The 22,055-nt window shown below is 41.6% G+C and overlaps 1 protein-coding gene across 7 annotated transcripts; it reads left to right on the top strand.

The window, feature by feature from the left end:
* Positions 1-724: 724 nt before the first annotated feature.
* Positions 725-19,314, top strand: LOC114186159 (uncharacterized). 7 transcript variants are annotated; one of them, XM_085673639.1, is made up of 5 exons: positions 725-897; positions 1,033-1,107; positions 6,083-6,185; positions 9,800-13,212; positions 13,287-19,314. In XM_085673639.1, the coding sequence occupies exon 5, from the start codon at positions 14,479-14,481 to the stop codon at positions 15,442-15,444; it is 966 nt and encodes a 321-aa protein (XP_085529765.1). In that variant the 5' UTR covers positions 725-897; positions 1,033-1,107; positions 6,083-6,185; positions 9,800-13,212; positions 13,287-14,478; the 3' UTR covers positions 15,445-19,314. The 7 variants fall into 7 exon arrangements, with proteins under 7 accessions (XP_085529765.1, XP_085529770.1, XP_085529763.1 ...); XM_085673644.1 differs by having other exon boundaries at positions 8,838-13,212; positions 13,405-19,314; XM_085673637.1 differs by having other exon boundaries at positions 8,838-13,212.
* The last annotated feature ends 2,741 nt before the right edge of the window (positions 19,315-22,055 follow it).

The following is a 22,055-nucleotide window of genomic DNA, read 5'->3' as shown; positions in this document are numbered from 1 at the left end:
TTCTATATTCATTTTGGTCCCTATATTTGTTATTTTTATTTAATTTAGTCTCAATTTTTGTTAAGATTAACCAATTTGGTCCATATCGAAGATGTGAGCAAATTAATTTTTATATCAAAGTTATAATGATGTGAATTTTAATATTATATAAAAGTATTTAATAAAAAAATGTTAATTTTAATATAAAAATTAAATTTGGTTTCAATTTGAAGAGGGACCAAATTGGTTAATGTTAACAAAAATTGAGACTAAATTGAACAAAAATAACAGATATAGGGACCAAATTGAATACAAAATATTGACATTGACACATGGCATATTATAGGGTTGACACCTGAACATTTAAAAAATTAAAAAATAAATAAAAAAAAACTAAAACAAAATTCAATAAAACCATGAAGTAACACGTAACACACTACTGGATTGACACATGCACATTTAAAAAATTAAAAAATTAAAAAAAAAATATTAAAAAAATAAAAAAAATCACGAAGTAACACGTGACGGTCAATAACCGTTAATGATTTAAATGGTGTCAGCAAAAAAGGACCAAATTGAATAAAATTAACGAAAATTAGGACCTATTTGAACACAAAACAAAAATTAGGACTTATTTGAAAAAAAATTACAAAAATTGGGAAAAAAAATATTTTAAGCTATTTTAAACAAATATCGGATCGATTTGAATTGAGGTTGTAGGGCAATTAAGTAATTGAGAAGTGATGTTTTATTCATTTAAAAAAGGCTAGGAGCTTTTGTGGGTTGATGAATTACCTAAAATCCTTTTCCCCAAATCAGACCGTGGTTGTTTTGTTTGTGTGGGAGGTGAGTTTCTTGGTTGCGTTTCTGTATGGGAGGAGAACAGTGAAGGTCCGAAATCTATCTTCATTACTAAAGGTGTGTTTCTGTGTTGCGTTTCTGGTGCGGTATTTTATTTTGGGGTTTTGTTGAATCTTCCCTTTTGAGGATTGTTATTTGGGTTTGGGTATTGTTTACAGATCGAGATTGTTTTTGCATTGTTGTTTGTGGTAGGACTCTCTTAGTGGATTTCAAGCGTTGGTGTAGTTGTTGTTCGGCAGTTTCATTCTGCAAGAAAAAAAGAAACAAGTAATAGGTTTGAATATTTATTGGTTTTTCTTTTCTTATTTCATAATGTAGGTTGTTAGTTGAAAGAGGCTCTAGAATGGAAAACTTATTCACTTTTCATTGTGTTTATTCATGCCATAAGCAATACAATTTATAGGCTTACAATTTTCGTCCGTTGTACTCCCAACGGCTATAGACGACTAGTACATTAACTACCTAATGGCTAGTGCATTAACTATTCAACGGCTAGTACATTAACCACCCAACGGCTAATACATTTAAGTTTATTAAAATAAAAACCCAACAAAACTCCCCCGTAAACTTAAATGTTTCTATTATACTCCATCCCGATCAGTTTCCTGCAGTTATTGAACAACACAGTTGGTAGTGGCTTTGTAAACAAATCTGCAACTTGATCTCGGCTTCCCACGTGCACCAGCTCCACATTGCCTTCCTTTACCTGTTCTCGGATGAAATGAAAACGCACATCAATGTGCTTGCTCCTTTCATGGTTGACCGGATTCTTTGCCAACTCAATGACCGATTTGTTGTCCACTCGTATCATAGTACCTTCTTCTTGTTTCATCTCTAGTTTGCTTAGAAGATTTCTAAGCCATACTGCATGACATACACACCATGATGCTGCAACATACTCAGCTTCACATGTTGATAATGTTACTATGGGTTGCTTCTTTGAAAGCCAAGTGAACGCTGTGTGGCCCATGAAAAATACATACACGGATGTGCTTTTCATGATGCTGCAACATACTCAGCTTCACATGTTGATAATGTTACTATGGGTTGCTTCTTTGAAAGCCAAGTGAACGCTGTGTGGCCCATGAAAAATACATACACGGATGTGCTTTTCCAGTCGTCTACATCTCCGCACCAATCACTATCTGAGTACCCTACTAGTTTGTAGTTGTTTGACTTAGTATAGTATAGTCCGAGTGATATTGTTCCTCGAATATACCTTAGTATTTGCTTCAGAACCTTCCAATGATTGTAGCTCGGCTCCTCCATATACCGACTTACTATACCAACACTTAGTAGTAAGTCTGGCCTTGTACTCGTCAGATAGCGAAGGCTTCCAACCAAGCTTCGGTACTTGTTGGCATCAACTCGGTCTCCTCCATCAAACTTCGAGAGTTTTGTACCCGGTTCCATTGGGGTCGAAACCGGGTTGCAGTTTGTCATCTTGAACTTGTTCAAGATCTCCTTGGCATACCTTTCTTGGGACACAAAAATGCCTTTCTCACCCTGTTTGACTTCCAAGCCAAGGAAGTACTCCATCAATCCCATGTTTGTCATCTCAAACTCCTTTGTCATTATGTCCTTGAATTCTTGAATCATCTTAACATTGTTCCCCATGAATATAAGGTCATCTACATAAAGAGCAACAAACATTACATCACCTTTACTTTTCTTTATGTACAGAGCATGTTCATATGGACATTGCTCATATCCTTTCTTCTTGAAGTACTTGTCAATGCGGTAATTCCATGCCGAGGAGCTTGCTTCAACCCATAAAGCGCTTTCTTCAATCTTAGTACTTTATTCTCTTCTCCTCTTCTCATGTATCCCAGTGGTTGTTCAACATAAACTTCTTCCTCCAGGATTCCGTTCAGAAATGCTGACTTCACGTCCATCTGATAGATTGATCATTTGTGCTGAGCTGCCATTGAAATTAGCAGTCGAACTGTCTCCATTCTAGTGACTGGCGCAAACACCTCAGCATAGTCAATTCCCTCCTTTTGTTTATAGCCCTTAGCAACAAGTCGGGCTTTGTAACGCTCTATTTCACCTTGAGCATTCATCTTCTTCTTATATACCCATTTCACACCAATGGGTCGAGCTCCTGTTGGGGGATTGGACAACTCTCACGTGTTATTACGCTCAATTGCATCGATCTCCTCATCCATTGCAAGTCTCCACTTCTCATCTTGCACCGCCTCCTCAAAGGTTATGTTCTCAGAACCTGCCAAAAGACAAACAACATGTACCTGTTCAGTAGACTCATACAATTCTTGTATGGTTCGTATTCTGGGTCATCGGGGTTCATCTTCATCGTCAGTGGTTTCAAAATTTTCTGTAGCCGGTGGTATAGCAATTAACGGGCTAGTATCTCCACTCATCTCTTCAATTGAGTTGTTCCAACTCCACTCATTGGCTTCATCTACTCGAACATCATGACTTACTATCACTTTTTGGTTTATTGGGTCTAACAATTTGTAGGCTTTTGTCATCTCATCATACCCAATAAACACATACTTCTTGCACTTATCCTCGAGTTTCGTTCTTTGCTGACTTAGTACGTGGGCATATGCTACACTGCCAAACACCTTGAGATGAGACACACTCGACTTTTGTCCACTCCATACTTCTTGTGGTGTCTTTTCATTCAACCTTGCATGTGGACACCTATTTTGTATATAAATGGCACATTGTACGGCTTTTGCCTAAAACACCTTTGGCATATTCTTACTCTTCATCATGGACCGAACCATATCAAGAATAGTTCGGTTTTTCCTCTCAGCTACACCATTCTGTTGTGGTGAGTATGAGGTTGTCAAAAATCTTCTTATGCCGTGCTCATCACAGTACTTCATGAACTCTGTTGATGTGAACTCGCCTCCCCTATCAGACCGAACAACCTTAATGTGTTTGTTTGTCTCTTTCTCCACCATCGCTCTAAACTTCTTGAACACCTTGAACACCTCAGACTTTTCCTTCAAGAAGTAGACCCATGTCTTTCGTGAAAAATCATCTACAAAAGAAATAAAGTATCTCTTACCACTGAAGGATTCAGGAGTAATTGGTCCACACACGTCGGTATGAATTAGGCCTAGTTGTTCCTTTGCTTGGTACTTGGCATTTCTCGGAAACAAAGTCCTCGACTGTTTGCCGAGTATACATTCTTCACACAATTTACTTTTGAACTCCATGCTTGGCAACCCATGCACCATACCTTTTTTCACCAGTTCCATCAGCCCGTCAAAATGTAAGTGACCAAACCGGAAGTGCCACATCATTGTCTCATCCTAGACATCAAGTTTCAAACACTTCTCTTGTATGATCTTTAATTCCAACTTATACATTCGGTTTTTCTTCATCTCTACACGAGCAATCAAACGTCCAAGTTTGTCCTTCAAGTCTAGTACTCGGTCTTTCATTAACACCGAGTAACCCTTTTCCATCAACTGTCTCATGCTCAAAATGTTACTTTTGAGATCAGGTACATAGTACACGTCTCGAATTTCCCCAACTCGACCATCCTTCTGCAAGTACCAGATCGTTCCTCGACCTTTTACCGCAACCTTTGAATCATCTCCAAAAGACACATCTCCAGCTTCTACTTTTGCTAACTCTTTAAAGAAGTGCTCATCTCCGCACATGTGGTTGCTTGCACCTGTGTCAAGGTACCACACCGAGTTGGTTGAACTGCTTTGTTGTCCTGTCGAGTTGTTCAATTGCATATCCTCGGCTATTGACATCATCAACAACCCTCCATTCTCTTCAACATCTTCTGTGAGAAAATTGGTCGTCACTTCCTTCTTACTTTCAGATCGACACTCTTTTGCAAAGTGCCCAACTTTACCACAATTGTAACACCTATCCGAGTTACAATCCTTTGCATAGTGACCGTACTTGCCACACTTGTAGCACTCAACGTTTGAGTTGCTCACTCGACCTCCTCTCCATGAACCGTGTCCTCTTTCGCGCCAATTTTGGTTGTTGGTATGTTCTCTCTCTCCTTCCTGTCCGCCTCGACCTCGGCCACTGCGACCGTTTCCTCTACCTTCCCGGCCTCTTCCTCTGCTTTGAGTGTTCTGAGTATAAAACGCCTTTTTCTCCTGAAAATTTGTCTTTGCTTGGAGTGCTTGGCCAAAGTAGTCTTCCTTCATCTTTCTTCTTCTTTGTTCATACGCTTCCAAGGACCCAGCAAGCTCCTCCACCATGAGTTTTGAGAGGTCTTTGGATTCCTCTATGGCACACACAATGTTGTCAAAGTCAATTGTCAATGACCTCAAAATTTTCTCCACAACTCGGTTTGCAGGCAACGGCTCCCCATTCTTGTCGAGTTGGTTTGCTACCGTCTCCACCCGAGATATGAACTCGGTTACCCCTTCGTTCTCCTTCATCAACAGCCTCTCAAACTCTCCTCTGAGAGCTTGAAGACGAACCTGTTTCACACGGTCATCTCCCTTATATGTTTTCTCCAAGATCTCCCACGCCTCTTTTGAAGTCATAGCGTTTGCTAACTTCTCAAGGCCTGCATCGTCCACAGCTCGGTACAATGCATACATAGCTTTCCTATCTTTGACTCGTGTTTTTCTCAATGCAGCAATCTGGGTGACTGTCTGTTCATCAGAATCCTCTGGCTCTTCGAAGCCAGTTTCAACTACATCCCATACGTCTTGGTATCCGAGGTAGGCCTTCATCTGCATGCTCCACTTATCGTAGTTGGCTTTTTGTGTCAACTGGGGTAAGGACATATTGTTGGCCATCACTCTCTCACTATTTGTTTCACTCAGACACTCGGGCAACTGACTCTCTCTAACACTCAAGAACAACCTAGCTTTCTCTAGCTCTCTGGTTGTCTACCTAGCTCTGATACCACTTTGTTAGGAGAAAGAGGCTCTAGAATGGAAAACTTATTCACTTTTCATTGTGTTTATTCATGCCATAAGCAATACAATTTATAGGCTTACAATTTTCGTCCGTTGTACTCCCAACGACTATAAACGGCTAGTGCATTAACTATTCAACGGCTAGTACATTAACCACCCAACGGCTAGTACATTAACCACCCAACGGCTAATCCATTTAAGTTTATTAAAATAAAAACCCAACATAGGTTTCCTTCATTTATGAGTTCTGTGAATTTTGGGCTTGTATTTCGACAATGTTGCAGAACTATGATTTATTTTTGAGTTTCTTATTTAAAAAATGAACTATTCAACTTATAATAGGTGTTAGAATATGTCTTTTGCAGGAACTGAGAGAACTGAGAAGGGAATATTTTAACGCCATATTGGAAGGTTTGGTGAACTTGATTTTGTACCGATTCATCCGACATTTTACTAAAGCTCACGGTGGTAACATTTTTTTTTTCTTCTAACATAACATTTTTCTGCTTTTTTATTTCTCTCCATGTTTATCATCATAATACATATTTTAATTTTAGGTTAGAATTGAGTTTGAAGGAATATATATATATATATATATATATATATATATATATATATATATATATATATATATATATATATATATATATATATATATATATATTTATATTTGGAGATAAATTTAGTAAATTTTTAAATGTATTTTTATTTAGAAAATTAGTTGCTTTGTTTGATGAATTAAAAAAATAAGTAAGATATGATTTATTTATCGTCATTTAGAAATTATCTTAATTTAGAATATTTAACTTATTAAAAAAAATGAAGAAGTGTTAAGTTTTAGTGTTTATTATAAAGCGAATGTATATTTTAAAAATGAATATTTGTTTATTGAAATAAGTAAAATATCATTTGGTTATAATTTTGTTTGTAAGAAGAGTTAGTAATTTTTGTAATGTAACATGTTGAAGTTGTGAGTATGTTTACAAGTTGTTAAAACATGAGAACACGATAGATGAAGAAACTTTTCACAATTATATTACTATTTATCTAATTAGGGATTTTTTTTCCTTAGAAGCATTGTTTTCTATTTTATTTACCTAGAGTCGTCAAAGTGGGTCAGAATCTCTGGATCAATCCGGTTTACTATGGATTCGGATTGGGTTGAAATTTTTTTACAAATTTCAGGACAGGTCAATTTTTGACCCGACCCACCAAGCACTCGATTCACTCGGGTTGAACCCGTAGTGGGCTGAGTTGACCCACCAACCTGCATGGTAACACACATTATGTTGGACTTTGCAATGTTGGGCTGTTTTTTAACCAAACACATCGGTGGGTTGATTAACTAAAGTAAAAACAATTAATGTATAATGTCTGAGGTGGTGTTGTATTATTTATTTTGAAAAATGATATAGTAACATCAATTTATTAACAACTTCTCTCACAACCTGGCATGATACTATCACTTTCTATTTTTTTAATCTTTTTCAATTTTCACGTTGTTCTCTTTGGAAGAAAGCGGGAAGAGAAAAAAACAAAAGGTGCAAATACAGATTGGAAGAGAAAAAACAGAAAGTGTGAGTGCAAACTGTGCTAATTGAAGAGCATCTTGTTCATCTTTTTCTATCGTGCTAATCTTCGTCTCAATCGTTGTTCTTCATCTTCAAATCTTATTTTTCTAAAAATCTCTCTTCTTTTTTGTCCCAACGGTGAAAGTTTTTTAAAAATCATATTTTTTTTTTAAAAACTCCTCTTCTTCTTCTTCGTCCCAACGGTGAGGGTTTTCTCATTGGATATGAATTTTTCTTTCTTTGATAACTTCAGTAGTGACACTTTCATGCCTTGAGTTATCTTGAGTTAATGTGATAAAGTTAAATCTTCATACTTTTATTCTTTCAAGTGAGTCCAAATTTGTCGCTCTTTGTGTTTTGGAAAAAAAGAAAATAAAAGTGTCTATATTTCTTTTTCATTACCATTGTGCAGTATTTTTGCTTATCCATGACTACATAAGTGCTAACTTATGGTATACGTTTTGAACATGTGTGAGTAGTGAGTAGTGAGTGTAGTTTGCCCCTCTTTGTTGTTTGGAAAAGGAAAATAAAAGTTTCTATATTTCTTCTTCACTACCACTGCGTAGTATTTTTGCTTACCCATGACTACATAAGTGCTAACTTGTGGTATATGTTTTGAACAATGTTAAAATATGTATGTTTTTGAATTTGCACGTTCTTCCAATTGTATTATTTGTTAGCTTTTATAGATCCAAGTTAATAAATTAGCCTTCACACTTCCCAATAAAGTTTATGGGTCTTGTCATAATGGAAAGGTAAGTGAGGCCATTTATTTGAAATATGCGCCAGCTTTTACAATGGTGAGAGTAAATTTCTAAATTGGCACGTTATCCCAATTGAAGTATCTGTCACCTTTTACAAGAGTAATATAATAAATAAACTTTGACACCTCCCAATAAAGTTGACAAGTCTTGTCATAATTAGAAGGTGTAAATAAGGCCATTTATTTCAAATATGTGTCAGATCTTACGGTGGTCAAAATAAATTTTTGAATTGGCACGTTATCCTAATTGAAGTATTTGTCACCTTTTACAAGAGTAATATAATAAAACAGCTTTGGCACCTCCCAATAAAGTTGACAAATCTTGTCATAATTAGAAGGTGCAAGTGCAGTCATTTATTTCAAATATGCGTCAGCTTTTACAATGGTCAAAGTAAATTTCTGAATTGGCACGTTATCCCAATTGAAGTATCTGTCACCTCTTACAAGAGTAATATAATAAATTAGCTTTAGAACCACCCAATAAAGTTGACAAGTCTTGTCATAGTTAGAAGGTGCAAGTGAAGCCATTTATTTCAAATATGCACCAACTTTTACAATGGTGAGAGTAAATATCTTTCTTGCCACGCTATCTAGCTGAAAGTAGTCAGTTCTATTTAAGGTTGTTGTTCACTATTTAGCAATGAAGCATTTGGAATGATTAAGTTTTTCCATTACTGATATTTGAAATTGTGTTAGAAACGGTAAAGTCTTACAAACTCATAAACCCGACCTATTTCATATGTAATAAAATATTAAACTACATCTTTGTCCTTTTAATCATTGTAGTGGTGTCCAGTTCCACACCGTGGTCGACGCCTGTTTCTGGTGTGGTTCCTCCTACGCACTTCAGGTTTAGGTTGTTCTACATGTGAAGGTTGTGGTTCGTGTTCCTCCTCAGGTTGATTGTCATCATATGAAGTAGATGATGATGTTTCTGCATATGAATTGTGGATGTAGTAAACTGAGTCTTGGTGAGGCTGATCCAAACCTTCTAAGAAATTTGGACTTTGGGGATATGTACGCAACCACTGTTGTGTAGAAGGTGGTGTTTCAACATAAGTTGCAAACATACTTCGTATGCCTAGTTCCGAGTTTGAAAAAACTGAATTCCTTATTCCCTCCATACCTCGTGGTGGAGGTGGAGTGTTTAAGTCATGTCTAGTTTGTCGTGGTGGAGGGATATTTGTTGATGTCGATGCATGATGCATTCTAGGATCATTTAACATTTGTGGAACTAACAAATATAAACATGAGTTTGAAATGTACCACGACATGTACTCCATTATGTGTTGAAGTGGCCCAAGCATTGATAATCCATTCAATGTTAGGTCACGCTGGTTATTACGTACCTCTATCCATTGTGCATGTTTAGTAACCCAGTTCTCATCTTATCTTCCCCTCATGTCTAATTTATGTAGATGATCAAGGTTGTTGGGTTCTTTAGGGATCTCTTGTGATAGCCGAAATTATAATTTCATCATGTCCGACTAATGCCCTTCCACAATGGCAAAACAAATTACAGTTGTGCATGACGTCCATATTGTTTGGTCCTCATATGCTTCAACATCAATAATAAAGCCCAAACTCTTATAAGGAACCCAAATAAACTACAACAATAATTGAAAATGTTAGTCATTCATTTAGAACCATTTATCGCTATACAAATGTTAAATGTTACATGATTTTGTTACATGTGGTCTATCCTTGCTCGGTATCTGTCTAAATCATTGTGGGGGATATTTTTGTAGTTCAGTACTCGACCGTCGCTCCATTGGCAAACTAGCAGGAAAGTTAGTGGAACTCTTGAAATGGGTGCAATAAAGGGCATCCAAAGCCATGTCCATGATTGTAACAACGAAGCACATCCACCCATAGTTATCACACGTCCATCGGTTGTTCTGCACTTCTCCCTATACAAGACAACCAAACACGCTGAACCCCAACTATATCTTCTGGTTCTTCGAAGATTAGTCAAATAGTTCAAGTACATTTAATGTACTTTATTCCCAGTCTTATAGGTCATTAAAACCCCTCAAATCGGTCCTAATATATAAGTTCTAACATGTGCATGAATGACCTCAATACTGAAATTTTCATTTATAGGCAACAAATTATCCCTTAACCATTTTAGTTTGATCATAGAAACGACAATTCATTCCCCTTAACCGGTGTTATACCTAATAAGGTATCACACATCTCGTCCCAATCCAATATAGTTGGACCAATGATAGGGGGTCTATCGACACAAAGCCCTAATTGAAGTGACACATCTTCCAAAGTTTTGGTGCATTTTCCAGTTGGCAAATGAAATGTGTGTTTCAGGCCTCCACCATTCTATCAAGGCAGTCACTAAACCATGGTCAACCTTTAGATGTCTCAATTTAGCCACATCGCCAAACCGCCAAACCGCCAAACCCTGCATCTTGTATTATAGAAACACTAATTGGATGAGGTTTAGGCATGGAGTGACAGTAAGACGACACAATGCTCCCTTCTGTGTTCTAAACAAAGAAATAAAATATGTCATTATATGAAAACTCATGTGTGTTAATAAGAAATGAAGTTGACATACCCGAGAAGAAATGTATGCAACCCTGCTCTTGTTGTCTCCATAACAACATTTTGTTTAACTTTGTAAGTTTCTGTCGATAGCAAGAAATGAAAACAACAACATTTAACATTTATAGACAATGCAAAACTTCATGAGGGAAAAGTTAGCCGTTGGATTACTTAAACAAATCACATCCCTTAGATTGAGGTTGGTGCATTGTCATGTTATTGGTCATTAATGTGAATCTAACAATCTGTCATGTGCAAAGACCTTTACAAACTTCATCTTACACAGTGCAGACACCTTTTCAGAAGTCGGGCCCAAATAACAAAAAATTATGAATACCAAAATTTTTTATTTATGTGAACAAAAATGAACCAGACAATAGGTGCTTAGTAGTAAAAAAGGGCGGAGAATGAAGTAAAGTGAATGACTTTGTCAATTTTATTTGTGGTCTTAATGATGGGATAAATATATTATTTAAACTCAATTCTATAATGTTTTATGCAATTAAACCAATGACATAAGTTTCAGATATGATAACAAATATTAATCCATAGATAATGTCACCGAATAACAGGTACTTAGTACTTAAAGAAAAGTTCAATTAAACACAAATACTTTGTTACATTGCACACACTGAAGTCATTAATGGAAATTAACTACTAATCATAAAGATTACTAAACATATTGTTGAGACTTCCCTAAACACATAAAGAACTAAGCTTTAGTCATCAACATTATTGGCTGCAACTGAGTTTGTTGGGAGATCATGTGGGAGTGGAAGGAAGAAGGCAACCATGTCGCGAACATCATCATTCGTAAGGAGCTTAATTGTTTAATATTGGTCCTTGCATCCTAGCACAGGCTTGTGAAACCATACATCTTTGACTCTTTTTCCCTGACTGCAACAATGATAGCTTGCAATTTCTTCCTTCAACATCTATAAATTCATAGTAGTCGACACATAAAAAGCACAATTTATGCGACCTTTGAAGTTAACAACAACAAGAAAATTATTGTGAATGTTATTTTCGTGATGGATCACCATCCTTGTTTTGGTAATAAGTAGTTATGGTTGTGAACTGAACAACATAATAATTTATAAGCGGCTTGGTTACTTTATAGTAAAAAAAAATATTTACCCTTGGATTATAGTGGGTTCACGTGGTAAAGTAAAATAAAGTCTGATTGTCATTCATCATGTAATACGTATATCAACTGTGTCTGTGATGTTGGTATCACGTTATGACATTGACTAAAGCCTACTACTCATCAGGTGCATTGCTTTTAATTTTAACCTGACATATCACATGCCAAATAATTAAAGCTACAACACATAATGAAAATCACTACAACATAAACCACTATAAAAAAATCTTGGCTTGTTCTACAAAGTGGATCTAAATATTGTGCGTTTGATTAGTCTACTTAGAATCTAAACCATTAACATAAACAAACAAAAATTGTCATTGCTATATCCCATGCTGAGCCATTCAGGCTATAAATAATGTCCTTCATAAATTCATTCATCAATCTAATCAAGTCAGTGCGATATCAATCCTACCCCTCCTCAATGACATCTACAACATTCACTATGTTGGTGTACTTCAATGGTTGCATCTGTGTTGAAGATATCTATTCCGATAAATAAATTAGCTCCAACATGGCATGGGTGACTATAACAAATACTATGACATTGTCCCAACTTAAGCAGGCAATCCTCAAGGAATTCAATGGTGCAACGTTAGATGACTATGAAGTAGACTTACGTTATAGGTTACTGGTCTTCACATCGGGTGACATTACACACTACCGATCTTGTACGATATGTGGAGATGATGATGTTGAGTCCATTTTTTACATGGGAATGACAAAAGCATGTCTCCTTCCAATTGAGATAATGACCTTTATTATAGCAAGGCATAATAATGCAATTCTCGTATAACATTCCGGTCAGATATTACTAATTTAAATAATAAAATTAAGAAATATGATGAAAACCTCATTTATTATACTTCACTTTCCAAAAACGCGTGAAATTTTAAAACATTTATTACATCAGAAGTTATCTAGAAATCCATAATTTATGAAACTCCAATACAATATCCAAATTCACAGATTAATAAAACACGGTTTGCAAAATTCATAGAAACTGTACCACACCTAGTCGGTTCCGCTAGCATACCAGCACAACCAACACATATCACCATTGACCGACAACTCCCATCGGACAAGACTGGGGGACTGGTGTACCACACCTAGCCTGACTTGACCAAATAAGTAAACAATGCATGTACCAAGGCAGTCAAGCACTCAACCTAGGCCGAGTCAGCCTAACTTGTATCGGTTCTAACCTATACATATCGTTAAGGAAGGTAGCCGGCCTAGGTCGGCTACTCCAGCAAACCCGGTAAGATTAAAGCCCGGGCCGACAACTCCAATAAACTTAGTGAAATAGAAGCCCCCGCGTCCAATAGGTCTTGAGGGCCTAGGTTAAGGCCCAGGCCCACTCATAGCCCAAGCTATAGCTCAAGTCAAGGCCCGGCCCATGAGGTGATCAGACATCATTAATGCTCTATAAATACGCGTGGACCCCATTAATTAAAGGTACGCATTCATTAATCACTGATTTGACTCTCTGAGAGCTTTGACTTACTTAAGCTTTGGAGACTCTTCTACAGGTAACCCCTCCTGGGTTCAAGCTGACATATATCAACCGGGAAGAAGCCAACTGAAGAGATAGCGGACTATATGGTAAGGTGACATTTGTGCCTAACTTATCTTATTTGTTCTCTGCAGGAACAATTGGCGCCCACCGTGGGGCACGAGACGAACACCTTTAGTACTCGTTTTTCTCTGAAGATGGTTTCCACCCGTAGCAAAGCTGGAGTGAACAAGCAAGCGGATGCTGGTCCCTCTGGACCTCTTGGAATCACCCCTGATCTAGCCGCCATCCTAGACGACCAAGCAAAGATGCAATAGGAACTCGCAGATTTGAAGAAATGTAGCGCTGATGAAATGGAGGCATTAAGGCAAGAGAACTCTCGCCTGAGGCGAAGGATCGAGGCTGATCCCAATCTGAAGGGAAAAGCCAAAGAAACTTCTGAAGCTGTGAAGTCTTTGGCCTTCCAGCCCACAGAAGAAGAAAGTGAATACAATCCCACCCCTCACACCTTCACCACCACCCAACAGACACCCGTTACCTCCACCCATCCCCATCACTTTCCACCTGGTCAACCGGGGCTTACCACACCCCCAACCCCCGTCGCTACCCTCCCTACCACCCAAATCCCTTACAACATACCCACCACCCTACACACCACCCATATTCCACCCTATAACCCACAATACCTTCCGACAACCCACATTCCCCCTCACAACATCACCTCCACCTTTCCCACTATGATCAACCACCTCGTTCCACCTCACTTGCTCCCTCCTCACCAGCCCAGACGCTGTCACCCATTCACGGACTTCATTGCCAACACCCCTCTTCCAACCCAATGGGAACCTTTCATCCTGGATCGCTATACTGGCGACATCGACTCTGACGAGCACCTTAAAGTCTACATCACCCACGTCGCCTTATACACATCCTAAGACGCAGTCTTTTGCAAAGCCTTCCCCACCACCCTCAAAGGCCCTGCTCTAGAATGGTTCATGACTCTTCCGCCCTACTCAATCGACAGTTTCGACGTCCTCTCCCACATGTTTTCCACCCATTTTGCCGGCAGCCGTCCCCATCAAACCACCACCATATCCCTCTTGTGCATTAGATAAGAACCCACCGAACCACTCAGAGTGTTCATCGATCGCTTCAGTAAAGCCGCCCTTCGTACACCACACCTCAACCAGGAGATGATTCTCTAGTGCATGACCCTCACCCTACAACCCGACCCCTTCGCCAACAACGTCTATCTCCACCCATCTGCCTCCATGCACGAACTCAAGTTGCGTGCAGCCGACTATGTCCGCATGGAGGAAATGCATACACTTCACACTAAATTCTGCAACGACTACACAGCCACCACCGCCAACCCCACCCCACAACCTAACCCATGCCCTGATACCCGCCCACGCGAACCTCGCCAACCTCGCTTCACCAGATACGCCCCCCTCACCGTAGCCCGTTCCCGCATCCTCGACGAAGCCCTCCAAGCCGATCTAATCACTCTACCCCGCAAGACAACCACACCCCCCAACGCCGACATGACCAAATATTGCCGTTACCACCGCAACCATGGCCACATCACAGAAGATTGCAAGGCACTCCAGGATAAAATAGAAGAACTGGTCCGTCCCGGCCACTTTCGCTGCTTCATCCGTAGAGACGACCATTCCTTCTCCTCACGATCCCGTCACCCCCCTCGACCTGACCACAGACGTCCACCACATGACTCCCGTCACAACAACCACCCCGCCCAACCCAACAATAAAGAACCAGAGCCCGCCCGCACCGACATCACCCCTGCCGACCCCCCCTTACGAGGCACCATTAACACCATCTCTGGCGGCTTCGCAAGCGGAGGCTCCACCTCTTCTGCCAGGAAAAGACACCTCTGCCATATACAATCCATCAACCACATCACCTATTCCTACCATAGACGCCGTATGCCTCCTATCGTATTCACAGATGATGACTTCCATGGCCTCGACCACCAACAAGATGACCCCATGGTCATGACTGTCGAAATCGAAAATTATGCTGTTAAGAAAGTCTTTGTTGATCAGGGCAGCTCTGTTGATATCCTCTACTGGGCCACTTACCAAAAACTCCAACTTCCTGACACCGCCATGATCCCATACGACGAGCCAATATATGGCTTTTCCGGCGAATAGGTATCCACCAGGGACTACATTGACCTCCACACCGTCTTTCGGGATGGAACCCAGACCAAAATCATCCCAATCCGCTTCCTTATCGTCGACGCGCCAACATCCTACAACATCCTCCTAGGCCGTCCTTCCCTCAACACCCTTGGTGCAGTCGTCTCCACCCCTCACTTAGCCATGAAATTCCCTGCCCCATCCAGTGACATCCTGACCATACACTGCGACCAGTGCTTGGCACGTGAATGCTACATGACCAGCTTGCGACCACAACTCCCAATCCAACAAACCAACCATATCGAACGACCCCCCGGTTCCAGTATAGCCCTATCCGGCGAGGACCTTGACCTCAGAATAGGCCGGGATGTCCGCCTCGAACCAGTTGAGGACACCTCTCCTCTAGAACTTCCCAATGGTCACTCTATTAACCTAGGCACCGGTTTAAACTCTGACGAGCGTGCCATCATCACACCTATCCTCATCAGCAACACAGATCTTTTCGCCTGGTCGGCCGCCGACCTCCCTAGAGTAGACCCCCAGGTGGCATCCCACAAACTATCCATATATAAAGAACCCCGCTACGTATCCCAGAAAAAACGCAAGCTTGGTGAAGAGCGTCGGCAAGCAGCCAAGGTCGAAGCCGACAAGCTACTGAGCGCAGGATTTATAGAAGAAGCTCAATACACCACTTGGCTTTCTAACGTTGTCTAGGTGAAGAAAGCCAATGACAAATGGCGGATGTGCGTAGACTACACGGACTTGAACAAGGCTTGCCCTTGCGACGCCTACCCCTTACCCAACATTGATCGACTCGTGGACGGCGTGGCAAGAAACAAGGTGCTTAGTTTTTTGGATGCATATTCAGGGTATAACCAAATCCCCATGGCCGCAGCAGATATGCACAAAACCGCCTTCATCACGGACGATGCCGACTACTTCTATAGGGTCATGCCCTTTGGCCTCAAAAACGCCGGGGTAACTTACCAACGACTAATGGACAAGGTGTTCAGCTACCTAATGGGGCACTGTGTCGAAGTATACGTCGACGACATGGTTGTCAAGTCCCTAAGTCATCACCAACATGCTGAAGACCTGTCAGCAGAGTTCTTCGTGCTGCGCCAATATAACCTCTGCCTCAATCCCGACAAATGCGTATTCGGCGTTGATCGGGGTAAATTCTTTGGTTTTATGTTAACCCAACGCGGCATAGAGGCTAACCCTGAAAAATGCAAGCCTATCATCGAAATGCGCATCCCCACTACTGTTAAGGAGGTCCAACGTCTCATTGGCCGTCTCACAGCCATCTCTTGTTTCCTACCCAAACTAGCCGAACAAACCCAACCCATAATCCAACTCCTAAAGAAATCCACACGATTCATGTGGACTGATTATTGTGAACAAACCTTCCAAAAACTCAAAACAACCCTAACCTCCCCACTTATCCTCCACAAGCCGGATACCAGTCAACCCCTGCTGGTATACATCACGGCCACCGACTATATCGTCAGCGCCGCGCTTGTTCAAGAAATAGAAGGCACACAACATCCTGTGTATTTTGTGAGCAGAACATTACAAGATCCCGAAACCAGATATCAAATGGTAGAAAAACTGGCCCTGTCTTTGGTCCACGCAGCACGCCGTCTCCGCCCATATTTCTAAAACCACACAATAACTGTTAAGACCGACTACCCAATCCAAAAAATATTACTAAAACCAAATCTAACCGGACGCATGTCATCATTGGTCATGGAACTGTCAGAATTCAACATCCGCTATGAACCCCACGACCCCATCAAAGCCCAGTGTCTGTTAGACTTCGTCAACGACCTACAACAAACACCCATAGAGGACCAGTGGACACTTCATGTAGATGGTTCCTCAAATCCAAGGGGTGCCGGCATCGGCATCGTCTTAGAAGGGCGCAACGACATCCTCATCGAAAAATCCCTTCATTTTGCTTTCAAAACGTCCAATAACCAAGCCGAATACGAAGCCATCCTCGCTGGCCTTTCCCTAGCTCGCGAAGTAGGCGTCAAAAAGTTAACGTGCAAAACCGACTCCAAACTCACTGTAGGTCATCTAAATGACGAGTTTCAGATCAAAGACCACATTCTTCTACAATATTACCATCTGGTCCGTGCAGTCATTCAATCCGCCTTCGAACAAGTCCGCGTCGAACACATCCCAAGAACCGACAACGTCAGGGCCGACATCCTCTCCAAATTGGCCAGCACCAAGCTCAAAAGCCGCCACCGATCCTTACTACAGCAAACACTGTCCACACCTTCCATCACAAACACTTGCCAAAACTTAACCCACACCCCAACTAACAACGACACCCCCTCCCAAAGCCAAAACTGGACCACCCCCTACATTCAATACCTCAAAACCGGCAACCCCCCCTCGACGCAGATAAAACTTGGCTGGCTAAGGCCGCCAGGTACACCATGATAGGCGATGACCTCTACAAATGTGGATATGGCCAACCCCTACTTAAGTGTGTCACGGCAAAGCAAGCCCAATATATCATCAAAGAGCTACACGAAGGAATTTGTGGTTATCATTCCGGTGCACGCACCATGGCTACAAGAGTTCTCAAAGCCGGATACTTCTGGCCTACCATAGAAGCAGACTGCCAGGATCATGTCAGGAAATGCAAGCCATGTCAGAAACATGGCAACCTTATTCACCAAAAATAGGAACAACTACATCACATACTGTCCCCATGGCCATTTGCTAAATGGGGAATGGACATCCTCGGCCCCTTCTCACCCGGCAAGGGGCAGGTAAAATTCCTAATTGTAGCCGTCGATTATTTCACTAAATGGATTGAAGCCAAGCCGCTAACTACCATCATGGCCCACCAAGTCCAGCAATTCGTGTGGAAGGACATTATATGCAAATATGGTGTACCACATACCATCATCACAGACAATGGCCGACAATTCATTAACAAGGAGTTAGCCAAATTCTACATCGGCCTAGGCATCAAGCACATCACAAGTTTTGTAGAACATCCACAAACCAATGAGCAAGCAAAGGCAGCAAATAAAGTCATCCTCGTAGAGCTGCGCAAGAGATTGGATACCGCCAAAGGCCGATGGCCTGAAGAGTTAATAAAAGTACTGTGGGCTTACAGATGCACCCCCCAATCATCAACAAACGAATCCCATTCAGCTTAGTCTACGGCGTAGACGCCATGATACCAGTAAAAATTGGCGAACCATCCCTGCGCCGAGAACTATACGACCCAACCCACAACCACCAAAACATGGCCCTACATCTCGACCTTCTACTCGAACTCAGAGAAAAAGCCCAAATACGCAATTTAGCTGCCAAACAACGAGTTGTCAGGAAATATAATACAAATCTACATCCACGATCATTTGTCATCGGGGACCTAATATGGAGAATGGCCAGCAGTGCTAGGAAGAATGATGGCAAGTTCTCCGCCAATTGGGACGGCCCATACCGCATACGAGAAGATGTAGGAGGAGGAGCTTATCGCCTAGAACAATTATCTGGGGAAGAGATTCCCAACACTTGGAATGTATCCCACCTCAAGTTATACTTCAGCTGAATGTGTATTGTAATCGAACCAATACTTGTAACCCCGGGTGTACTCTTTCCTCACTTGGTCTTTTTTCCCTAAGGAGGGTTTTGGCCAAGGAGGTTTTAACGAGGCACCCCTATTCAATAAATAAAAAGAAGGATTCCCAACTGTACAACTTTCTATGTGTTTTTCATCTTAATTCGTTTAAACCCTTACCACAAGTAAGCGGTCTGGGTCGAACACCCTTAACTTGTGCTTAATTCGTTTAAGTTCCCCACCCTTACCACAAGTAAGCGGCTTGGGTCGAACACCCTTAACTTGTGCTTAATTCGTTTAAGTTCCCCACCCTTACCACAAGTAAGCGGCCTGGGTCGAACACCCTTAACTTGTGCTTAATTCGTTTAAGTTCCCCACCCTTATCACAAGTAAGCGGCCTGGGTCGAACACCCTTAACTTGTGCTTAATTTAAGTTCCTCACCTTTACCACAAGTAAGCGGCCTGGGTTGAACACCCTTAACTTGTGCTTAATTCGTTTAAGTTCCCCACCCTTACCACAAGTAAGCGGCCTGGGTCGAACACCCTTAACTTGTGCTTAATTCGTTTAAGTTCCCCACCCTTACCACAAGTAAGCGGCCTGGGTCGAACACCCTTAACTTGTGCTTAATTCGTTTAAGTTCCCCACCCTTACCACAAGTAAACGGCCTGGGTCGAACACCCCTAACATACAATCGATTGCATCACACATACACCACATATCATCAAAACCCGACATATACAATAACATACAGAACCTTAATCGCATTTAAACATAAGTGCAAGAATGTACCAATGTAACGAAATGTACCAAATATTACAGACATAGGCTCATAAATTCTCGAATCAATTAAAACCAAAATCCTATTGTGCTGCATCAAGTGCCACCTCCTCGGCATCGCCCGCCTTCTTCTCGTCCTCTACCACCTTCTCCTGCGCCTCTTCATTCCCACTCTCCTCATCCTCCTGGACCAACTTCTCGTCAATAACATCCTTATTTACACCAAACCTCGAGTCTGTTACGTCCACATCTTGATGGAAAAAAGCCGCATGCCGCAATCCCTTCTCAAAACCATTGATGTGCTCCTGTATGATGTTGTTCTTCAGATCATCAAGTTCACCAACAACTCCATCGTACTTGTCCTTCAAATCATCGTAGTCCTCCTCCAATTCCCCTATACGTTTATTCAGCTTTTCCTCAGAGTCCAAGCAACGAACCCTCCATGTTGCCAACCTTTTCCTCTCCGCTTCCCAGCCTTCCTTTGCCTTCTCCAATGCAGCCTTTTCCTCCTCCAGCTTATCCACCTTCCCCTGCAACTCCTTCACCTTCTCCCGGCCACCCTCCTTCACTTCTCTCCTATAAAGCGACCCCACACGCCGGCTTAAGACTAAAGCCTTGCTCCCAAATTCGACCATTGTTCTCACAATGTGCTCCGCATCCATGTTGTCAATAGAATTGACGATGGTATCTGGGAGGGTAATTGAAATGTCCTTCCTCACAGATATCTCCGGCAGCTCGATCAACCCAGCTTCCGGCCCCTTCTCTCCACTACTCGACCCCGTTCCAAGCAGGGCCGCCCTTACTTTCTTCACATCTTTCCCCTTTCCGGGTCGAGGCGGAAGCTCAGCCTTCCTTTTTGTCCCGCCGTGCACGTGCACCTCCACCACCGATTCTTGTAAGTTGGGAACATCAGTCTTCCCAGCCGCCTTGGCCTTAGCGGCCATTTCTTTCCTCAACGTTTGAAAGAGCGCCAGATTCTTCTTTCCAGACTGCGCCATATGCCCTACAATAACACATCACAACTCGGATCAAAACAACTTAGCATTATTAACACAACTTAAGTAATAAACAGATACCTTCGATATCTATTATCGGGTGCACCGAATTATAAACCCTAACTAAGCCCTTAGTGGACAACTTATCGACAAACTTCAACAACATCCCCACCACCTCCTTATCACCAGCCGACAACTCCTCCACCCCCATGTCTTTATACCGGGAGGGATTGCTGGTCCAACTAAAGGAAAACTTGGTACTCCCATCCGCATTCAAAAAGTGAGCTTTGCCTCCTTCCTTGACGACGACCTTGAAGTACCCATCCTTGAAGTGCTTGAAAGATTGGGAGAAGGCATCCAGTCTGCTGATGCTAGGACGACTTATCAAAGATAGCCAAGTAGCTGGCCGCCGAGGTCTGGTGTCGTAAAAATACAAGAAAGCGTAAGGAGTGGGCTCCAAGTATAAGGATTGGCACAGAATGCGGAAAGCCTACAAATAGGCCCAACTATTCGAATGTAACTGTGTAGGTGCCACATTCAACGCCCGCAATACGCCCATAGCAAAATCATCTAACGGGAATCGCACATGAAGTTGAGAAAAGTGGCACATATACATGTAGAAAAACTTTTCGGTAGCCCCCTCCTGCCCATGGCATACCCGGTCGATAGCACTAACCCTCTCCAGAGAAACAATGTCCCCACTGACACCCTTAGAGATAACAGGTGTGCAATTCAACCAAGAGTTCAGTAGATGGGACCACCTGAACAAAGATGATTGATCACGAACGTCAGCAGCAACCCACCCGTAGTCGCCTTTCGCCGGCCAGTTGCTCTCCTCCAACTCTTCGGGGGGATCCTCTCGAACCTCCCTCACAATCTCCATGGGCATCCCACTTGTAACAACCCCAGAACTCGTACCCTCGTCATCAAGTCGCCTATCTTTACTCCTCTTCGACTCGGTACTCTCACTATTACTAGACGTAGACATGCTATCACTACTAGACATACCTGGTTTCATTTTTACGGGAAGATGTCGGTTGATTTTGGGAATTAGTCGGACATTATGATGCGCACAAGATCTCTGAATTCAGAACTCTCGCAAATGAAACAAGTAACCCCTAACCCGTTTTCAAACCCATATTTATAGCCCAAGGTCCCAAACGACGAAAACTCTTCCCGCCAAAATAAAATCCCAGACCAATCGATACCATCATTGCGAAAGATACAACTTTTGAAAACGACGACGCCAAAATTTCTT

Source organism: Vigna unguiculata, chromosome 5 (assembly GCF_037176805.1).
Source record: "Vigna unguiculata cultivar grain cowpea cultivar isolate G323 ecotype 2 chromosome 5, ASM3717680v1, whole genome shotgun sequence".
NCBI lineage: Eukaryota > Viridiplantae > Streptophyta > Magnoliopsida > Fabales > Fabaceae > Vigna > Vigna unguiculata.
This window is presented reverse-complemented; position numbering and strand designations above follow the sequence as displayed.

What these genes read in the sequence shown, in the direction of transcription:
- LOC114186159 (XM_085673639.1), top strand. Translation starts at nt 14,479, where the DNA reads ATGACCCTCACCCTACAACCCGACCCCTTCGCCAACAACGTCTATCTC.